This window comes from Montipora foliosa, chromosome 3, assembly GCF_036669935.1.
Source record: "Montipora foliosa isolate CH-2021 chromosome 3, ASM3666993v2, whole genome shotgun sequence".
NCBI lineage: Eukaryota > Metazoa > Cnidaria > Anthozoa > Scleractinia > Acroporidae > Montipora > Montipora foliosa.
In genome coordinates this window covers 56,602,080-56,620,121 of record NC_090871.1, presented here as the reverse complement: position 1 = coordinate 56,620,121, position 18,042 = coordinate 56,602,080, and the positions used below count along the sequence as shown (strand labels likewise).

Here is an 18,042-nt window from a genome sequence, read left to right as displayed (position 1 = left end):
TAACGGAAGGAGCCAATCGGTCGGTAGTAATAAAAATGACAAAACTCCGTGTCCCAGCAACCACAATGACCTAGTCCCATAAATGACATCCCAGTGATGTACAATAGACCCTTCTCCAAAATGGCGGCAATGGATTTGAATAAGTTAAAATTGAACTGAATGAAAAGCTGATACCAGAAATAGAAAGAGCACCTTGACGTTACTAACCCCGCAATTTACAAATCTTTTTCCGGAATTTAGGTCTTGATTATCAACAAACGTTTCAACTGAAACCATCAGTCTTCGTCAGTGAAGTTTGTCACGTGATAGTTCACTATCACGTGACAAACGTCGAGGAACGGAGGCGAGGGACCGGTCCCAAGTCTGAGACAGAGAGAACCGGAGCCCCCCCTTTCTGTTCAGGGTTGGGTCCTCCACCCTTTCCCATAACGCTTCTTTTATTCCCCTCCTTCGCCAATCTCGTTCTTTATCTAGGATCTTGACTCCCTTTGAATCCAACACGTGTCCCGTGTCCTTAAGGTGACGATAAACTGCTGAATTTTGAGCAGGATTGGAGTTCGGCCGTTGATGTTGTTTCAGCCTGGCTCTGATGGACTGAAGAGTCTCTCCCACATAGGTTTCTGTGCAGCCCTCCCCTCCACAGGTAATGCCATATACAAGGTTGGACCGCTTTTCAACCGGCTGTTTGTCTTCAACCTTGACCAACTGTTGTCTTAGAGTGTTCTGGGGTTTGTAAAACGCTGTTACGCCGTGTTCTTTGAGAATGTTCTTAATGTTCTCAGATAGGCCTCGTATGTAAGGGATGGTTACCCAGGCCTTGTGTCCCCTCTTGATGTTGCCAGTGCCACACCCCCGTTCATCACGATCTTTCTGGTTTCCCCTGAACGCCCAATCAGGATATCCGCGTTTTCGGAGTAACTTCTTGATATGATTTTTCTCATTTGTCAGGGTGTCAGGATCACTGATCACCTGTTCCGCTCTGTGACTAAGTTTCCGGAAAACCCCAAGCTTGTGTATTAATGGATGGTTTGAGTCAAATTGTAGATAATGATCTGTGAGGGTAGGTTTCCTGTACACTTTTCTCTCTGTCTCACACTCGGGACCGGGCCCTCGCCTCCGTTCCTCGACTTTTGTCACGTGATAGTGAACTATTACGTGACGCTGATGAAGACTGATGGTTTAAGTCGAAACGTTTGTTGATAATCAAGACCTAAATTCTGGAAAAAGATTTGTAAATCTCTTCACTTGAATTGTATCCGGATATGAATGATAACATTCACTTTAACCCCGCTGATATTATATCTGATTTGCCAAAACTTTGCAGGGTTGCTAAAGTAAAGGTGCTCTTTCTATTTCTGGTATTAGTTTTTAATTTTAACTTATTTGAATTTGAATTTACTTGTAATTGTCATTATAAGGTGAATTGGAAAAAAAAAATCGTCAAGAAGTTTTTGCCCTAAAGTGAAGAAAAAAAAAAGTACCTGTGTATTTAATACCAACAAATCATTGAAATGCTATTGATTAAACCAGATTTTGATGAATGCGAAGAGAATACCCATTCATGCCATGTGAAATCCACGTGTACGAACTCTGTTGGATCCTACTCGTGCCAGTGCCCCATTGGAATGAAAGGAGATGGTCGCACACATTGTTCAGGTACTCCTTGAATAGAAAATTCTGGTTCAAGAAGGATGTAGCCCATCCTCTTTGAACTTTCATTTGCTTACCAGCTATTGAAGGGCAAATAACAAAAGGACAATTTGTGTTACTTTCACGAGTGTTACGAAATTCCTTAATCAACCCATTGACTCCTGGGAATGAGCCTTAGTAGATGTTACTCTGTGTAACGCCAGACAATGTTAGTTGTCTTTTTGGGGGCGAGGGAGAGGGGGGGGGGTTTCGGAGTCAATGGCTTAACAACCTCTACATCCACTCAAACACCCAAAAAATAAATACACAAACAAACAAACAAACAAACAGGTACAGAACTAATGCGACATAGCTGTTCCTGCAAAATGTCATCTCACATCCTCTCGTCATGTTCTAAAAATTATCTCAATCCCCAAGTAAGTGTAGTAGGGATTGGTTTTGTTGGCGGCCCAAGCCGCGACAGAAACAACAACAACCTTCCGCCATAGATTGAATTCGCCACTGTAAAATACTTTACTTACTTACTTATCCTCATCAGGCCCATGAGGACTCTTAAGACCGGCCAGAAGATTGCACCATCCATCCCGGTCTGCCGTCGAACCGCAGCCCCCCAAGAATGCCATCCCAGCTGGTTTCTTTCTTTCTCCACAGTTCTTCTCCACGTCTTCCTCGGCCGGCCTTGCCTCCTTTTACCTTCAGGTGCCCATGTTAGTGCAGTCCTCGAGATGCTGCTCAGACTAGTCCTCGATATGTGTCCTATCCATCGCCATCTTCTCACTCGTATAAGGGCTGATACCGGCGTACTCCCTGTTACGGTAACAGCTTGTAGAAACGATGCATACAGGACTCTCAGGGAAAAAACTGCGTACACAGAGTTTACTTTTATGCAGTGAAGCTATGAATAAATTAAGTAATTAAGTTCAAAGAGAACAACAAACTAAAAGTCACTTGTTATTCCTTTGTATTGGCGCTACATTCCGGCCCCTGAACTTAGAAGGCTAAGTTCACCTAAAAAAAGTAACACTCTCGTATGTGCAAGTTTATCATGCAAAGTCCAATGTTTATGTCTCTGAAATAAGCTTGAAATTCAACTTTTCCGATTGCGGTGAATGTTATTCAACTTAACTCTCACGGAAGTCAAGTAAAGCTATGATCTTCCCAGTTGTGAACGCAATTCTTGCAATTGCTTAGAGAAGCCTGAAAATTTCAGGACTTCAACGGGATTTGAACCCGTGACCTCGGTCACAACTGGGAAGATCATAGCTTCACTTGATTTCATATCCGCAGTTCATATATGATCCAATTCATATATCATTTCATCGTTGATTCATTCCTCACGGGAACATTAGAACACACAAATGACCAGCGTTAGTGGCTTCATAGCTCATTTGGTTAGAGCGTCGCACCGGTATCGCGAGGTCACGGGTTCAAATCCCGTTGAAGTCCTGAATTTATTCAGGCATCTCTACGCAATTGCAAGAATTGCGTTCACAACTGGGAAGATCATAGCTTCACTTGATTTCATATCCGCAGTTCATATATGATCCAATTCATATATCATTTCATCGTTTATCACGGAAGTGTTGTTCGAGGAAACATAGCTTCGTTATCGGCCTCGTTAAAGTAGTTGACCTTGTAACATTGCTAGCAGATCTTTCTCTTTCTGTATTCACTTGGATGATCCTGCCTAAAGGCCACTGGCTTCGATGCACTTTGTCATCAACGACCAAGACTGTCTCCAAGGGGAAAATTGCGCGAAAATCGTTTGACGAACATGGGACCAAAGAAACCAATACCGACTGGCGTAAATGGTAGGTCATCATGAGTGAATCGGAGTCTTGGTAAGTCTGCCTTTAGCTGTTGACCGCGTGGAGCATTGTGCTTTCTGCAAATAAGGCACTCTCCAATTACTTTAGGAACGAACTCCGGCCCTCAACAATCCAATATCTCTGACGTAAACTAGCAAGCACGTACTCCTGACGAAAAATGCCCAATGAGCTTATGATGTTCCAAGATGAGTAATCTCGATACGGGATGGTTGCCAGGCAATAAGATCTGATGTTTAGCTTCATAATCGATTGGAGCATTTTCGAGCCTTCCTCCAACTGTAAGGATCTTAAATTGGTCCAACCAGGGACTCAGCTTGAATATCGAACCGAATGACACTGAGAATTTCATCGCATACTTCTGTTGTTTTGCAGGGCCTGCTCGGTCAAGAATGTCAATAATCTGAAGAAATGTCGTTCTCTGAACATTAACTAGTTTTCAGCAGATTTATATCCTCCATTGTAGGCTGTCGAGACGGTCGATAAATGTCAGGAACAGTAGGACTATGACGCAAACGCTATCTTTGACTAAGGAACTTCATAAACTGGAGGAGCAAGGCAACGCATCTTTTCAACTTATACCAGGAGAAATAGCGTTAAAACATTGAATCCAGCGGCGGCGGGATTGATACGAGATGAACTTGAGCCTCTTTCCTTATTTCAGAGTCATTTTCAGAAATGGCTTTCAAACGACCATTCATTAAAGGCCACAAGGCTTCTCCGTTCCGCACAAATTCTGGTCCATTGAAGCATCGACTGTCATGTATCAGTCCTTGAGTATTTGCTCGTCTACTAAGTAAATCAGCTGTGTTGTCAGACGATGAAACGTATCTCCATTGCTCTTGTCATCATTTCTGATATGCTGCAATATAGAGGTTGAATCCGACCAAAAGACAGAATTGTCTTTCTTGGGCGAAGATGATCGTTAGCCAGGTTTAAGTCCAAAACTGATCGAGCTCTTTCGGACCTTGGGATGGTTTCCAATACTTCCTTATTGTTCCATTTGGTCCACGGAGAACCACCAAGGTAAAGTCTGCCACGAGCCAAGAAGGCCCATCAGGCCGGTGCTTATCTCCGGTTTCTCTTAGCATGAAGCGACTAGGAGAATTTCTACTCCCCCCTGGTTGGGATGCCAGTCCATCGCAGGGTTACCCCCATCATTAATTTCGCCGATACCCATTTATACACCTGGGTGGAGAGAGGCACCGTAAGAGTAAAGTGTCTTGCCCAAGAACACAACGTAATGTCCCCGGCAAGGACCCGAACCCGGACCACTCGATCCGGAGTCGACCACACTAACCATGAAGCCACCACGCCTCCCACGGAAAACCACCAAAGTAACTGGGAAAGTTTTTTTCTTAGTTGCACAGCAATAGATCGTGAAGGGGACCGCTTTCAAACAATCATCTACATAAAAGTTCTCGAGAACTGTATCGATCACGTGATGTCCACAATCTCCAACATTATCCAAGGCTGTCTTCTTAAGACAGAAACTTGCGCAACTAGGTAAAGACGTACTTCCAAATAGCTGCACCTCCATCCTATGTTCAGCCGGCCTCTGTGTGAGATGACCATCCGGCCACCATAACAAGCGTAAAGCGTCATAGTCATTTGGGCCAACCCTCACTTGATGGAACATGGCTTCAATGTCTGATACAAGGGCAATCGATTCTTGGCGATATCTATTGAGGACACCAAACAAGTTGTTCGTGAAATCGGGACCTTGCATTAGCTGATCATTGAAGGATGTTGCTCGAACCTTAGCAGCACAATAAAAGACGACTCTCAGCTTGTCAGGTTTGTGATGATGGAAACCTGCATGATGCAATTACCACAGTGGTTTACCAGTGGGGTTAAGCTGATCGCGTGGCACCTGCACTGTATAATCCTTTGTGATGTAATCATTAACTGCTTCTCCGTATCTTCGAAAGAATCTTTTTCAACAACTGAAACCTTTGCTCGGCTGCGATGCGATTGTTAGGCAGATAAGGAGATTGACATCTCCATGGAAGTGCGACTTGGTAACGGCCATGAACCTTCACCACTGAATCCTCCATTAACTTCAACGCCTTCTCGTCTTCCACTGACATAGCTACTTGGGAACTGCTTAAAGCATCATCAAAGTAATGGTCTAAATATTTAACAAACCAAAGGAGTCTAAAAATTTTCATGCAACGCTAGAAAATTCAGAAAAGAAAGGAAAAGGTTAGTCTTTTTTTAATTATAGCTTTCTGGCTCAAAAAAAATCATCAATCAATATGAATATATGTCTGTTAGGGCTGCCACTATGAGATAACAACGCAGTTTCTTCGTAGGGATTGTTTCTGCTAGAACTCTCTTTCAAATGTGGTTTATTTTCAACAGCCTTAGATCCATGCACCGAGGACAATAAGTGTAAACGGAAGCACCAAACATGCAGCAATATACAAGGAAAGCTCTTTTGTGATTGCATGGAAGGATTTACTTATCACCGGGGATCACAATGCAAGGGTAAATAGACAATTAAAATAACGTAACTGGTGAAACAGAAAATATTGCCTTGTGTTGTCAAAGTTTTGACAAGCCAGACACCCATAAGTAAGAACGTTCCTATTTTAAATGCACCCTCCGGACTGATGTATATGTGCTTGTATACATTGCGCACCTATCAGTTGATTGCGCATGCGGATTGCATATAATTAAAAAAAAGAGATGAGAGTGCTGTCCAATCTCGACTCTCGACCCCAGAGCTCTTCTCTTTTGTGCTTGAGAGGGAGAGAAGAGCTCTGGGGAACTCTGAAACAAAGTGTCTTCTTATTGGTTTTCGTGAACAGCAATGAAAAGCGTCTCTGACTGGTGCATTCATGTTCGCACGAGCGGTGAGCATGCGCCGCAAGGTTCAAATAACCAATTCTTGGCTATAAGAAACCTACGGCGCATGTTCTTCTACACAGAGTTTCCCCAGAGCCTCGGATCATGGGTTATCATTCCGTAGAAGAACATGCGCCGTAGGTTTCTTATAGCCAAGAATTGGCTTTTTGAACCTTACCGCGCCTGCTCATTCCGCGTGCTAAAATAAATGTACCAATCACGGAGGTTTTTGATTGTTATTCACGAAAACCAATGAGAAAGCACTCTGTTCCAGGGTTCCTAAGAGCTCTTCTCTTCCATAGTCATGCGCAAAATAGAAGAGCTTTGGGGTCGGGAGCGTATGTTCTCCCACATAGAGTTTCTCAGAGTCTCGGATCATGCGCACAGAGATAAGATCCAAGGCCCAGGTGACAAAAATGGAGTGCTGTCACTATGATAAGTTCGGCAGACCTGCTTCTCCCAAAAGGCCTAACTTATCTATTTGTAAGTTCTAACGAGAGCTGCGATCTAACACCAGCAATTCCAACTAATGGCAATTTTTTCCCGTTGGTTGTAGATAACAACGAGTGTGAGTTGAATGACAATCTTTGTAGTTACAACTCTGATTGCATGAACACTGAGGGATCTTACTACTGCAAATGCAAACCAGGCTATCAGAAAACAAATGGCGATGGGACGAACTGTACTGGTAAGGGTTCGTAAAGTTGATGAGGTGGCTCAAGTAGTTTATGGAATGGATAGCGCTATCTACAGACTGAATGATTAAAGCAGTGGGTAACTCCATTTGTTGAGGTAACGCTTATTCACTGAATAATTTATTGGTGAATATCCATAGGCGGATCCAGGGAAGGGGTTGAGGGGGGTTGCAGAGCCCCCAACCCCCCCCTTTCCTTTGAGCATTTTTTTCCTTCTTATTAGTGTGTTTGATTCTTAAGCAAAAAATTATAGAATAAAATAGTTTTTTACATCACTGTAGCTGTTCCTCTTCCACCAATGACCTCCATATCAAGTTATGAAAAGACAATGTACGTTTCGCGACTGCGGTATTTCGTACCTTTACAACGCAACGCAAAAAAAAAAAAAAAAAAAAAAGAAAACGCTCGCCACATTAATTGGCCAACAAGGCCCAACATTGTTGGGTCCAACATGTTGCGAGCCTTTGCACACCATGTTGTGCGTTGTTGCGTGTTGTTGCAACTTGTTGGAAGTTGTTGGATGAAGTTTGAAACTGGTCAAACTTTAGAGCCAACAAGTGCCAACATTTCTATTGTTTCGCGGTCATCGAAGCGTGGTCCAACAATGTTGCGGTCGTTTGCACTACACATCCAACCATGTTGCGCCGGCGCACGCGCAATACATGCCGCGTATCCACACAAATACATGCGAACAAGAAATCAACATGGCGTCGGAGATGGAAAACGTCCCAGAGTCCTTTGTATTCTCATCTAAAGACCCAACATGTCGTGACTTGTTACGAGCGTTTGCACACATCGGCTAACATCGCGCAACAAGAGACAACATTGTTGGGCCCAACAATGTTGCGTGTTGTTGCGAGCGTTTGCAAGGGCCTTAAGAGTTGCTGAATGTACCGTTAGACAAATGGGACGGACAGTTTATAAGCGGAGAAAACATGTGTTCAGTGAGGCAATTAAAATCAGCCATATAAAAACAGGACTCGGTATTCGTCGAAATGTTAAATAGAATTTCATTAAAATTTTCTTGAAGCAGCGATAAGTATTGATTAGGGGGACGATAAAGCGAGCGAAGGAAAATATTTGTTCAATCGCTTAACATTAATTCGATTTTGGGAGTTACGTCATCTCATGTAACTGCACAATTTTCAGACGTGGATGAATGCAAAGATCCAAATATGTTCAGATGTCCTGAGAGGAGTTCATGTGTAAACCTGCCCGGCAGCTACACCTGCGAATGTTCACTAGGATATAAACCAGCTATAAAGACCAAGCCAGACGGAAGAGGCATAACGTGCAAAGGTAAGCTCTCATGCGGATTCCACTGATGGGAAACCGATTAGAGCTATTATTATTCTACAAGGGCGCGCTTGTTATGAGATGCAGATGTGTGATAAGAAGACAGACAGATAGTCGGCAATCTAGCCCTTAGGATATGTTAATTTCAGTCAACTTATTTTTAGATGTCAAGAAAACGAAAGTTCTTTTCTCCAGACGTGCGCAAAGTCAGGAGGATCCAAAATGGAGTCCCGAGAGGAATTGAAAAAAACGAGTTTCAGAGGGAAGGAAATTGGTATATCTTGCCCCAAAACCCGAAGTGGGAGATTCTAATTATGACCTGCTGGATGAAGGTAGCCATTGCGCGTTGCCAGATAAGCTCTCATGACTCCATGCTTAATAGTCACGGACATCTTGGGAAAGAGACTTCCGATCGAAAAGTAACTTTTTGGAAATTCACATATCCCAGCCAACGCTCTACACTCCCTATCTCCTCACAGAACCGCCTCTTACGTTCGAAATTGGAAGCTTAAGTCAACAGAAATTTCTGTCCACGGAGCCCACTTTTTTGCTTTGTCCGGGATTGGAAAGGAAAGGAACTTTATTTAAGTGTCTAATCTTCTAGTTCTGCAGAGCACTAATCGAGGACACTGTAAATTGAAATTAACGAGATAACGGAAATGAAATCAAATTTTTTGGTTTTTGAACTCTCCAAAACCATATAATATATTCATTTTAAACTGTGACGGCTGGTCCTTGCTGTTTGTTGTTTTTATAAATAACGAGCTATGACATCATTACCTTCTGCTCGGATGAAGGGCTGTCAAAAGGTTCTCGCGATATAGTACCCCGCGTATTTTAATACTTCAGTACCAAACTCGCGAGTAGTCTTGAGAGGGCCAGTACCAAATTTGATGTCCCTCTCCTGCAGCCTTTGCAGGGACCTCCAGGGGTCATTAAGCTGAAACTTAAATTTGCTAGTCTCCTTGAGTCAGGGGTAAAATGGTACTACCCCAAACGGCACTACACCGCTGACCACATGATCAGCTACCTCATTACAGCTTAACTACAGCCATTTTTACAATTATGTAGTCGTTGAAAGGTTCGGAGTGTTGGTCTTGCCATGGTTCCAGCATACGCACTCCCGTACAGAAGTTTGATGCTCAACAGAATGAGCCAATCGGTAGGTGGTAATAAAAGTGACAAAACTCCGTGTCCCAGCAACCACAATGACCTATTCTATAAATGACATCCCCGTGATGTACAATAGACCCTTCTCCAAAATGGCGGCAATAGATTTTAATAAAATACCAGAAATGGAAAGAGTGTTATATCAGCTGAGAAAATGTAAGTTGAAACTTGACAAATTTACAGATTTTTGTATGATTGGGGGGTATACGCCATACCCCCAATCACACAAACGTCTGTAAAATTTTGACTTTTCAACTTAAATTTTCTCAGCTGATATTACACCTGAAACTTTGCAGGGTTACTACAATAAAGGTGCTCTTTCTATTTCTGGTATTAGTTTTCAATTTTAACTTATTTGAATTTTCAGCTGCCATTTTGGAGAATGGTATATTCCTCCTTCACAGGTCTCATGCTTTTATTGTCAGTATAAGGTGATTCAGAAAAAAATAAATCGTCAAGAAGTTTTTGCCCTAACGTGAAGAAAAAAAAAAGTACCTGTGTATTTAATACCAACAAATCATTGAAATGCTATTGATTAAACCAGATTTTGATGAATGCGAAGAGAATACCCATTCATGCCATGTGAAATCCACGTGTACGAACTCTGTTGGATCCTACTCGTGCCAGTGCCCCATTGGAATGAAAGGAGATGGTCGCACACATTGTTCAGGTACTCCTTGAATAGGAATTTCTGGTTCAAGAAGGATGTAGCCCATCCTCTTTGAACTTTCATTTGCTTACCAGCTATTGAAGGGCAAATAACAAAAGGACAATTTGTGTTACTTTCACGAGTGTTACGAAATTCCTTAATCAACCCATTGCCTCCTGGGAATGAGCCTTAGCAGATTTTACTCTGTCTAACGCAAGACAATGTTAGTTGTCTTTTTGAGGGTGTAGCCCATCCTCTTTCAACCTTCATTTGCTTACCAGCTATTGAATGACAAATAACAAACAAACAATTTAATTTGTGTCGATGTTAGTCGTCAATGGGGGAAGGGAGCAGGGGCGGTTTCGGAGTAAATTCGTTAACAACCTCAGCATCTACTCAAACACTATGTCCCAAACAAACAGGCCTAGAACTAATGCGAAATAGCTTTTCCTGAAAAATGTAAAATCTCACATTCTCTCGTCATGTTCTAAAACATATCTAATCCTTCAAACAAAGGTAGTAGGGATTGGTTTCTTTGTCCTTTGACCAGAAAACAGCGAAAGTACTCTGATAGTGGATACTTCCTTTTAAGATAGTAATGACCTAAATATGCCACAAACCAAAAGAGTCTAAAATTTTCCATGTAACGCTAGAAAATTCAGAAAAGAAAGGAAAAGGTTAGTCTTTCTTAACTTGAGCTTCCCGGTTCAAACAAAAATTCACCATTAACAATAATAATAATAATAATAATAACAATAATAATAATAATAATAGTAATAATAATAGTAATAATAATAATAATAGTACTAATAATAATAATAATAATAATAATAATGCCTGTTATATTGGTGAAACCAATAGACATTTCGCCACTCGCATCCGTGAACATCTCGCCTCCGACAAACATTCCCACATATTTAAGCACTTGAGAGGTTCTGAAAATTGTCGCTCCCGTTGTTCAGAAGACTGTTTTAAAATTCTCGACTCTGCTTCCACACGTTTCCAATTGAAAATCAAAGAAGCCATGCACATCCTTTGAGAGCAGCCATCTTTAAATTCCCAAGTCAAACATCTTAATTTATCCCTTTCATACTAATTAGTTTCTTTTCTTAGCCTAAACAGTTTGGTTTTTTCTGTTTTGTTTCGTGGTTGGGTGTTTTTATTCTGTTCTCGCCTTCATCCTTAATTATTCATGTTATATCTCACTTTGTTACACTATTTATTGCTCAACTTTAGTTTATTTCTCATTTGTCAACTGACGATGGATGATGTTTCATCCGAAACATGTATTGATTAAATATGAATTTCAAAAACATCGTATGGATCATCAAAGCGATATCTTACTTCGTGCTGCTAAGAAGTTTTGGTAATCATAATAATAATAATCATAATAATAATCATACAAGTGGTATGTTCATGATCCTGAAAGAGTTATAGGAAACGATCAAGTAAAGGTGTTATGGGACTTCCGAATTCAAACAGACCATCAAATTGAGCATAATAGACCTGATGTAGTTGTTCTTGATAAGATAGAAAGATCATGTTATGTGATAGATATCGCGTGCCCTTTTGATACAAGAGTGCTGGAAAAAGAGCAAGAGAAGATGGAAAAAATACCAAGAGTTAAAAAGAGAGATTGGGAAAATCTGGAGCTGCCGAAAAGTAATTGTCGCACCAATTCTCATTGGTGCACTAGGGACGTTCAGCAAAAATTTGAAAACATCGCTTTAGAAAATTGCACTAGATTGCACGGTATTACTACAAAAAGCCTCCTTGTTGGGAACGGCAAGAATCTTGAGAAGAACACTGGACACCTAATGCCATAGGTCGTGGCTTGATGCCTTGTTTACAAACCACGTTAACAACACATCGTGTGAATGAGCGAAGTAATAATAATAATAATAATAATAATAATAATAATAATAATAATAATAATAATAATAATAATAATAATAATTGGCAGTGCTGATCACCCTTTACTTGCAGTATTAGGAACTGAATTGCGAAAGGGCGCAGCTCGCGATATCGGGCTAAAAGCATACGAAGGCTCCCCTGGCTGCCACTATACAGTCCATGTTTGATGTCGGAGTACAGCACCACAGCTAGATGTTAAAGGCCCACCTTCAACCGACAGGCATTGCATGCCGCGAAACAATTTTCATATATGAAAATCCTGCCAAAGTTGAAATTCATCCAATCAGATCGCTACGATGAGCAATGCCAATTTCCATAACCACTCTGACCCCATTCAATATAAATTAAAGTATATTCGAGATAACAACACAGTTACGTCGTCGGGATTATTTCTGCTAGAACTCTCTTTAAATGTGGTTTATTTTCAACAGCCTTAGATCCATGCACCGAGGACAAGAAGTGTAAACGGAAGCACCAAACATGCAGCAATATACAAGGAAAGCTCTTTTGTGATTGTATGGAAGGATTTACTTATCACCATGGGGCACAATGCAAGGGTAAATAGACAATTAAGATAACGTAACTGGTGAAACAGAAAACACTGCCTTGTGTTGTCAAAGTTTTGACAAGCCAGACACCCATAAGTAAGAACGTTCCTATTTTAAATGCACCCTCCGGACCGATGTATATGTGCTTGTATACATTGCGCACCTATCAGTTGATTGCGCATGCGGATTGCATATAATTAAAAAAAAGAGATGAGAGTGCTGTCCAATCTCGACTCTCGACCCCAGAGCTCTTCTCTTTTGTGCTTGAGAGGGAGAGAAGAGCTCTGGGGAACTCTGAAACAAAGTATCTTCTTATTGGTTTTCGTGAACAGCAATGAAAAGCGTCTCTGACTGGAACATTCATGTTCGCACGAGTGGTGTGGAGGCGCCGTAAGGTTAAACTTGGCTATAAGAAACCTACGGCGCGTGTTCTCCGACACAGAGTTTCCCAGTGCCTCGGATCATGGGCTATAATTCCGGAGGAGAACGTGCGCCGTAGGTTTCTTATAGCCAAGAATTCGAACTGGCTATATGAAGTTTACGGCGCCTGCTCATAAATGCACCAATCAGCTCATAAATGCATCACTCAGAGAGGCTTATCATTGTTATTCACGAAAACCAATGAAACGACACTCTGTTTCAGGGTTCCTAAGAGCTCTTCTCTTCCATAGTCATGCGCCAAAGAAAAGAGCTCTGGGGTCGAGAGCGCATGTTCTCCCACATAGAGTTTCTCAGAGTCTCGGGTCATGCGCATGGATACGATCCAAGGCTCCGGTGACGAAAATGGCGTACTGTCATAAGTTCGGCAAATCTGCTTTTCCCAAAGAGCCTAACTTAGCCATTTGTAACTTCTAACGAGATCTGTGATTTAACAACAGCAATTCCAACTAATGGCAAATTTTTTCCCGTTTGTTGTAGATAACAATGAGTGTGAGTTGAATGAAAGTCTTTGTAGTTACAACTCCGATTGCATGAACACTGAGGGATCTTACTACTGCAAATGCAAAGCAGGCTATCAGAAAACAAATGGTGATGGGACGAACTGTACCGGTAAGGGTTGGTAAAATTGATGAGGTGGCTCGAGTAGTTCATGGAATAGACTTTCGACAAGTCGACCTTACGAGAATCCAAGGAGAAAATGGTTTGGCGAGCGAAGCGTGATTTTTCAGACTCAAAGCGGATAAGCGAGTGACGAAGTCATGAGAGGTCGACTTGTCTGACTTACAAGGTTTTCATTTGCGTTTCGCGCCAAAAAGGGGATGACGTCATTCGTAAGTTCTGCACTTGAATGGCGCAATCCGACGAAAACAATGAACATGTTTGTTTCTCCGAAATCGAAAGAGGAAATTTGTTTACTTTGAGCTAAAGGCATCAAAAACAAAGACGAAATAAAAGGAAAGCTCATTTCAATCTCGAGGCGCCGCTTGGAAAAGAAATATCCAGTGATACAATCGAAACACCAGTTTGGAAGATTAACGAGTAAGGGAAAGAATGGTCAAGAAAGTCAATTGATTTCACTCATGAAAGATAAGTTAGGCTTCAGGTGTAGGAGACGTGCTAGACCGGAATTAAAAGACATGCTACACCGGGAAAAGAAGTAGGGATACATCTTAGTGAAACTTACATTTAGCGATGCAATAACTCTCATCGATGAAGACAGATATTAAAATATTTTGTTTCAGTCGACGAAAAATGTGGCAATAGTTGTTGAGAATTGCATCGGGACTTCCAGACACTAGTTGATACTTAAGAGTTTAAAATGTCCTCCAACTGTTGCTTTGAGCAATCGTCTCCTGCATACCGGTATGAAGCTCTAATGCTACGACAATTGAGGCCAGAGACTACATCTTTCATGAGTGAAATCAGTGGAAGGCCGTTGGCAAAACTCGGATCACACCGGACCGGATCGGACCGGACCGGATCAGATCGGATCGGATCGGATTGACAAAACACGGACCGGATAATTCCGCTTCGGAATCTGTAATCACCTTTTGAAAAAAAAAAACATTTCGACGAGTCTCAGTAAACGAGGAGACAACTACACAAGAGAGAAAGGCACAGAATTTGAGCACGTTGTCTGGTGTTATTGATCCGGTCCGAGTTTTGTCAATCCGATCCGATCCGATCCGATCCCGCTTTTGCCAACGGCCTCGGTGGAACAATTACGAAGACGATAGCATTGCAATCGCCTCCAAGTAAACGATCAAACTCGTACGCGGCTAGCTCAAGGTCAGACTTTTCCCAGATCCGGTTGGAGCAGACACAAACAAACCTCTGCAAAAGAGATATGCTTTAATTGTTTTTTTCTGATAGTCACGCAATTCGGAATATCCTGTAGTTTTAGCCATCACCTTTGTTGAAAGTCACGCTTCACTGCGTATGGCAAAGTTTGATTGACGACTCTATTCCCTGGGGCCCACAAAGACTACTCTGGTTGTTTCTAGCTCAGCGACCCTTTTTTGGGTCGCTAAAATTGGCGCCAATCATGTATGAAAAGTCCTTTGTCCCGCCTGTTGTCTTCAAGAAGAAGAACTTTTCATTTTCCATCTCATAAAAATAATAGAATAAAGTATTTTTTACGTAGTTGTTCCACTTCCAATAATTAACTTCTGGTCAAGTTATGAAAAGAGGAAAGACATTTCGCGACTGCTTTATTTCATGCCTTCACAACGCTTTTCTTGTCTCAGGAATGCCACTGCTGGACTCCCCCTACTAGGGGGCAGCACAGTCAGAAATTCAGTCTATATTCTACGATTTTATTGGCTTCAACAGGTTTATGTGATTTGCTGATAGTTCTGGTATTATGAGGACTGAGAAAGGTTATGCAGCCTGAAATACTAGGAAATAAAGACCTCGTAGCATTTAATCGACGAGCGTACCTGGCCGGTCATTTTAATAGACCATATTCCAGAGGCACCCAACGACCAATTTGTTGTAAAATGTATTATTATACCCCAGTTAATGAAAATAAATGATATTAAGGCATTTTCAGGTGTTTTTCAGTGTTTCTGGGAAAGCATCATCTGTTCCTTTTTCTCAGCAAGACACACAAGAAATTTCCCAGCCAGCTAGATAAAATTGGTTGCTTTCCCAGCCAGCTGATCAAATTTATTTCCCAGCCAGGAATTCCGCGCGCTTTCAAATCCCTCGATCCAAAACGACCGAACAAAAGCGACAAAACCGGGACAAAACAGGTTTTTTCCGCAAGCGCAATCACTGTGACCAGCCGTCGTATGTTTGGGAGAGGGAAGGGGTTTTTTTTTTGTTTTGTTTTTTTTTAGTCGTCCTCAGTCTTCAGAGTTTCTACAGCCAGCTCGGAGATTGAAATGCTAGAAAAAGTCAGTAATTCCCAGGCAAAACCTCTATCAATAACAAAATTTCCCAGCCAGCTCATCGAAACACCTGTATTTTTACCAGCCAGCAAGATTCCTCTGGGGAACAGATAATGAGAGGAACAGATTCGTTGGGTGCCCCTGATATTCGTATTCTCAGTATTGGACTGGAACTAGCATGCAATGGAGGCTAATGCGGGGGAATCTTTTCAAATGCAAATACTTTTTAATATATTCCCCCGCATGAGCCTCCATTGCAAGGTAGTTCCAGTCCAATACTGAGAATACGAATATGGTCTATTGTCAGAGGAGTGTTCGAAATTTAGCAATATTACTTTTACTGAAATATCGTAGAGTTATTTTGTATGCGGGATTTGTTACTTTAATCATAAGCATTACAACTTTTTCAAATTTGATTGGTGCATGAACTACTTTATGTTTCACTGCTCTCAATGATCTTTTTGGGGCCACCTTCCTGTTGTTGCATATTTTTTCAACGAAGTCTCTTTATGATGTCCGATTTGTTTAATTACGTGTATGACTATAGACCAAATTGGAGGACACGATGTCCTGTTACCAATTAATCATAACCATTACAATTTCCGAGAAAACAAAATTCATGCATTCCTTTTTCCCTGTCTTATGTTACAAATTTGTCCATTTTGGAAAATCCCCAGTTTGGTAGGGTAAGTGGTTCTTGCTAAGGTCATTGAGTTAAATTCTGTGATTGGTGGATTAAGCTGAGTGCACTTATAAAAATAATATTATTGGCTGATGTAACTGTCCGATTTCAGGTATCGATTACAGCCAAGTGTCTGATTTCATCCCTACACAATAACTAATAAAGTAGTTGCGAGTCAGAACATTGGTGAATATATTATCAATTAGGCCCCGTCTACAAGTGTCCGGATATTTTTAAATCCGCGACGTTTTCTTTACGAATTCACCTTCCGTCCAAACGTATCCGGAAAATCCGGATTATTGAAATAAGAATTAATGTAGATGTCTCAGGCTGCCGTTATGGCAAAGTTGTGTTTGGCTAGTCTCTGTTTGTCATTCTAATTTTTTGTGTGGGTCTGCATTTTCGGTCTTCGTTTTCCACATACCGGTCTGGGTGTGTGGAAAAGGAAGTCCCTGTTGAGATTCACAAGAGAGAGCTTGTCGATCGTTTTAAATAACATGAATGGTGTGGTTCGTTAGTTTGCTGTTTGGTATGCCATTCGTTCTCGGGGATCTTCGTTTTCCGGGACTTTGGTTTTTGTTCTTCGATCTTCGTTTTCCAGGTCTTCACTTTCCGCACACCTATTGAAAACGATACGAAAACGATAGTGTGGGTGAAAAATTTTGCTTCGTTTTCGACGAGGGGAAAACGACTACTTTTGAGAACGCATTAGTGTGGATAAAGCCCACTTGTAGTTGTGCTGTTCTTGGAACCCCTTTTGTTCATTTAAGGACGGTGCCTACTATTGTTATTGCGCATACATTCTGTGCATCTCAAGATACTCGGATTTCCTATCGGCGGTGCTTATTAATACAGGGATATTTTTGCGGGGTTCAAAGCTATGCGGAGAAAGCAGAACGTAGCAAGAGCTCTTGGCATCCGAAAAGAAAATTGGGGGTAGGCATACATTTTTCAGAGATTAAGCTTCAGTTTGGCAAAGAACGCCTTACGTTGCTTTGTATTTTAAAGCTTTTCACAAATATTGTTGATGCGTGGTTACCACCAATTTTCGTATTGGATTTCAATAACACTTGTTAAGATCTGCTTTTCCCGCACATTCAGGAACCCGCGCAAAAATACCTGCGAATTAGTAGGCACCGTCCTTAAGAGACTTTGAGGTTTTGGCGTTTGGTGGTCGACAAAATAAAGGCTCGAAAAAGTGAGGCTTCCTGTGTGAGGCAAACGTGCTTCGGGGCAGTCTTTCGAGCTTCTCTCTACTTGATATCTCTTATTCACTGTATAATTTAATGGTGAATATAGCGCTATTCAACTTTTCAACAACAGAGCCCGCGCTTAGATGTTCTAACCTTCCATAAGAAATGTTTTAATAGTCGACTGGTCGGTTCGGCTAATTGCATGAGGTAGCGAGTTCGAACTTCAGCTTGGCGAAA

At 41.6% G+C, this 18,042-nt stretch overlaps 2 protein-coding genes across 2 annotated transcripts in view; one reads left to right on the top strand and one right to left on the bottom strand.

Moving 5' to 3' along the window:
• Window positions 1-285: 285 nt before the first annotated feature.
• LOC137996140 (uncharacterized) lies at window positions 286-2,273 on the bottom strand. The gene is made up of 2 exons (XM_068841566.1): window positions 2,176-2,273; window positions 286-1,171 (listed from the first exon to the last, which is right to left on the bottom strand). The coding sequence occupies exons 1-2, from the start codon at window positions 2,271-2,273 to the stop codon at window positions 286-288; spliced, it is 984 nt and encodes a 327-aa protein (XP_068697667.1).
• A 1,151-nt stretch (window positions 2,274-3,424) lies between these two features.
• The window catches only part of LOC137996139 (latent-transforming growth factor beta-binding protein 1-like), a 19,139-nt gene continuing 4,521 nt past the window's right edge, over window positions 3,425-18,042 (top strand). The window contains exons 1-7 of the mRNA XM_068841565.1: window positions 3,425-3,461; window positions 5,841-5,966; window positions 6,883-7,014; window positions 8,171-8,320; window positions 10,032-10,157; window positions 12,482-12,607; window positions 13,517-13,648. Coding sequence (XP_068697666.1) covers window positions 3,425-3,461; window positions 5,841-5,966; window positions 6,883-7,014; window positions 8,171-8,320; window positions 10,032-10,157; window positions 12,482-12,607; window positions 13,517-13,648 — 829 coding nt within the window. The remainder of the gene's footprint in view (window positions 3,462-5,840; window positions 5,967-6,882; window positions 7,015-8,170; window positions 8,321-10,031; window positions 10,158-12,481; window positions 12,608-13,516; window positions 13,649-18,042) is intronic.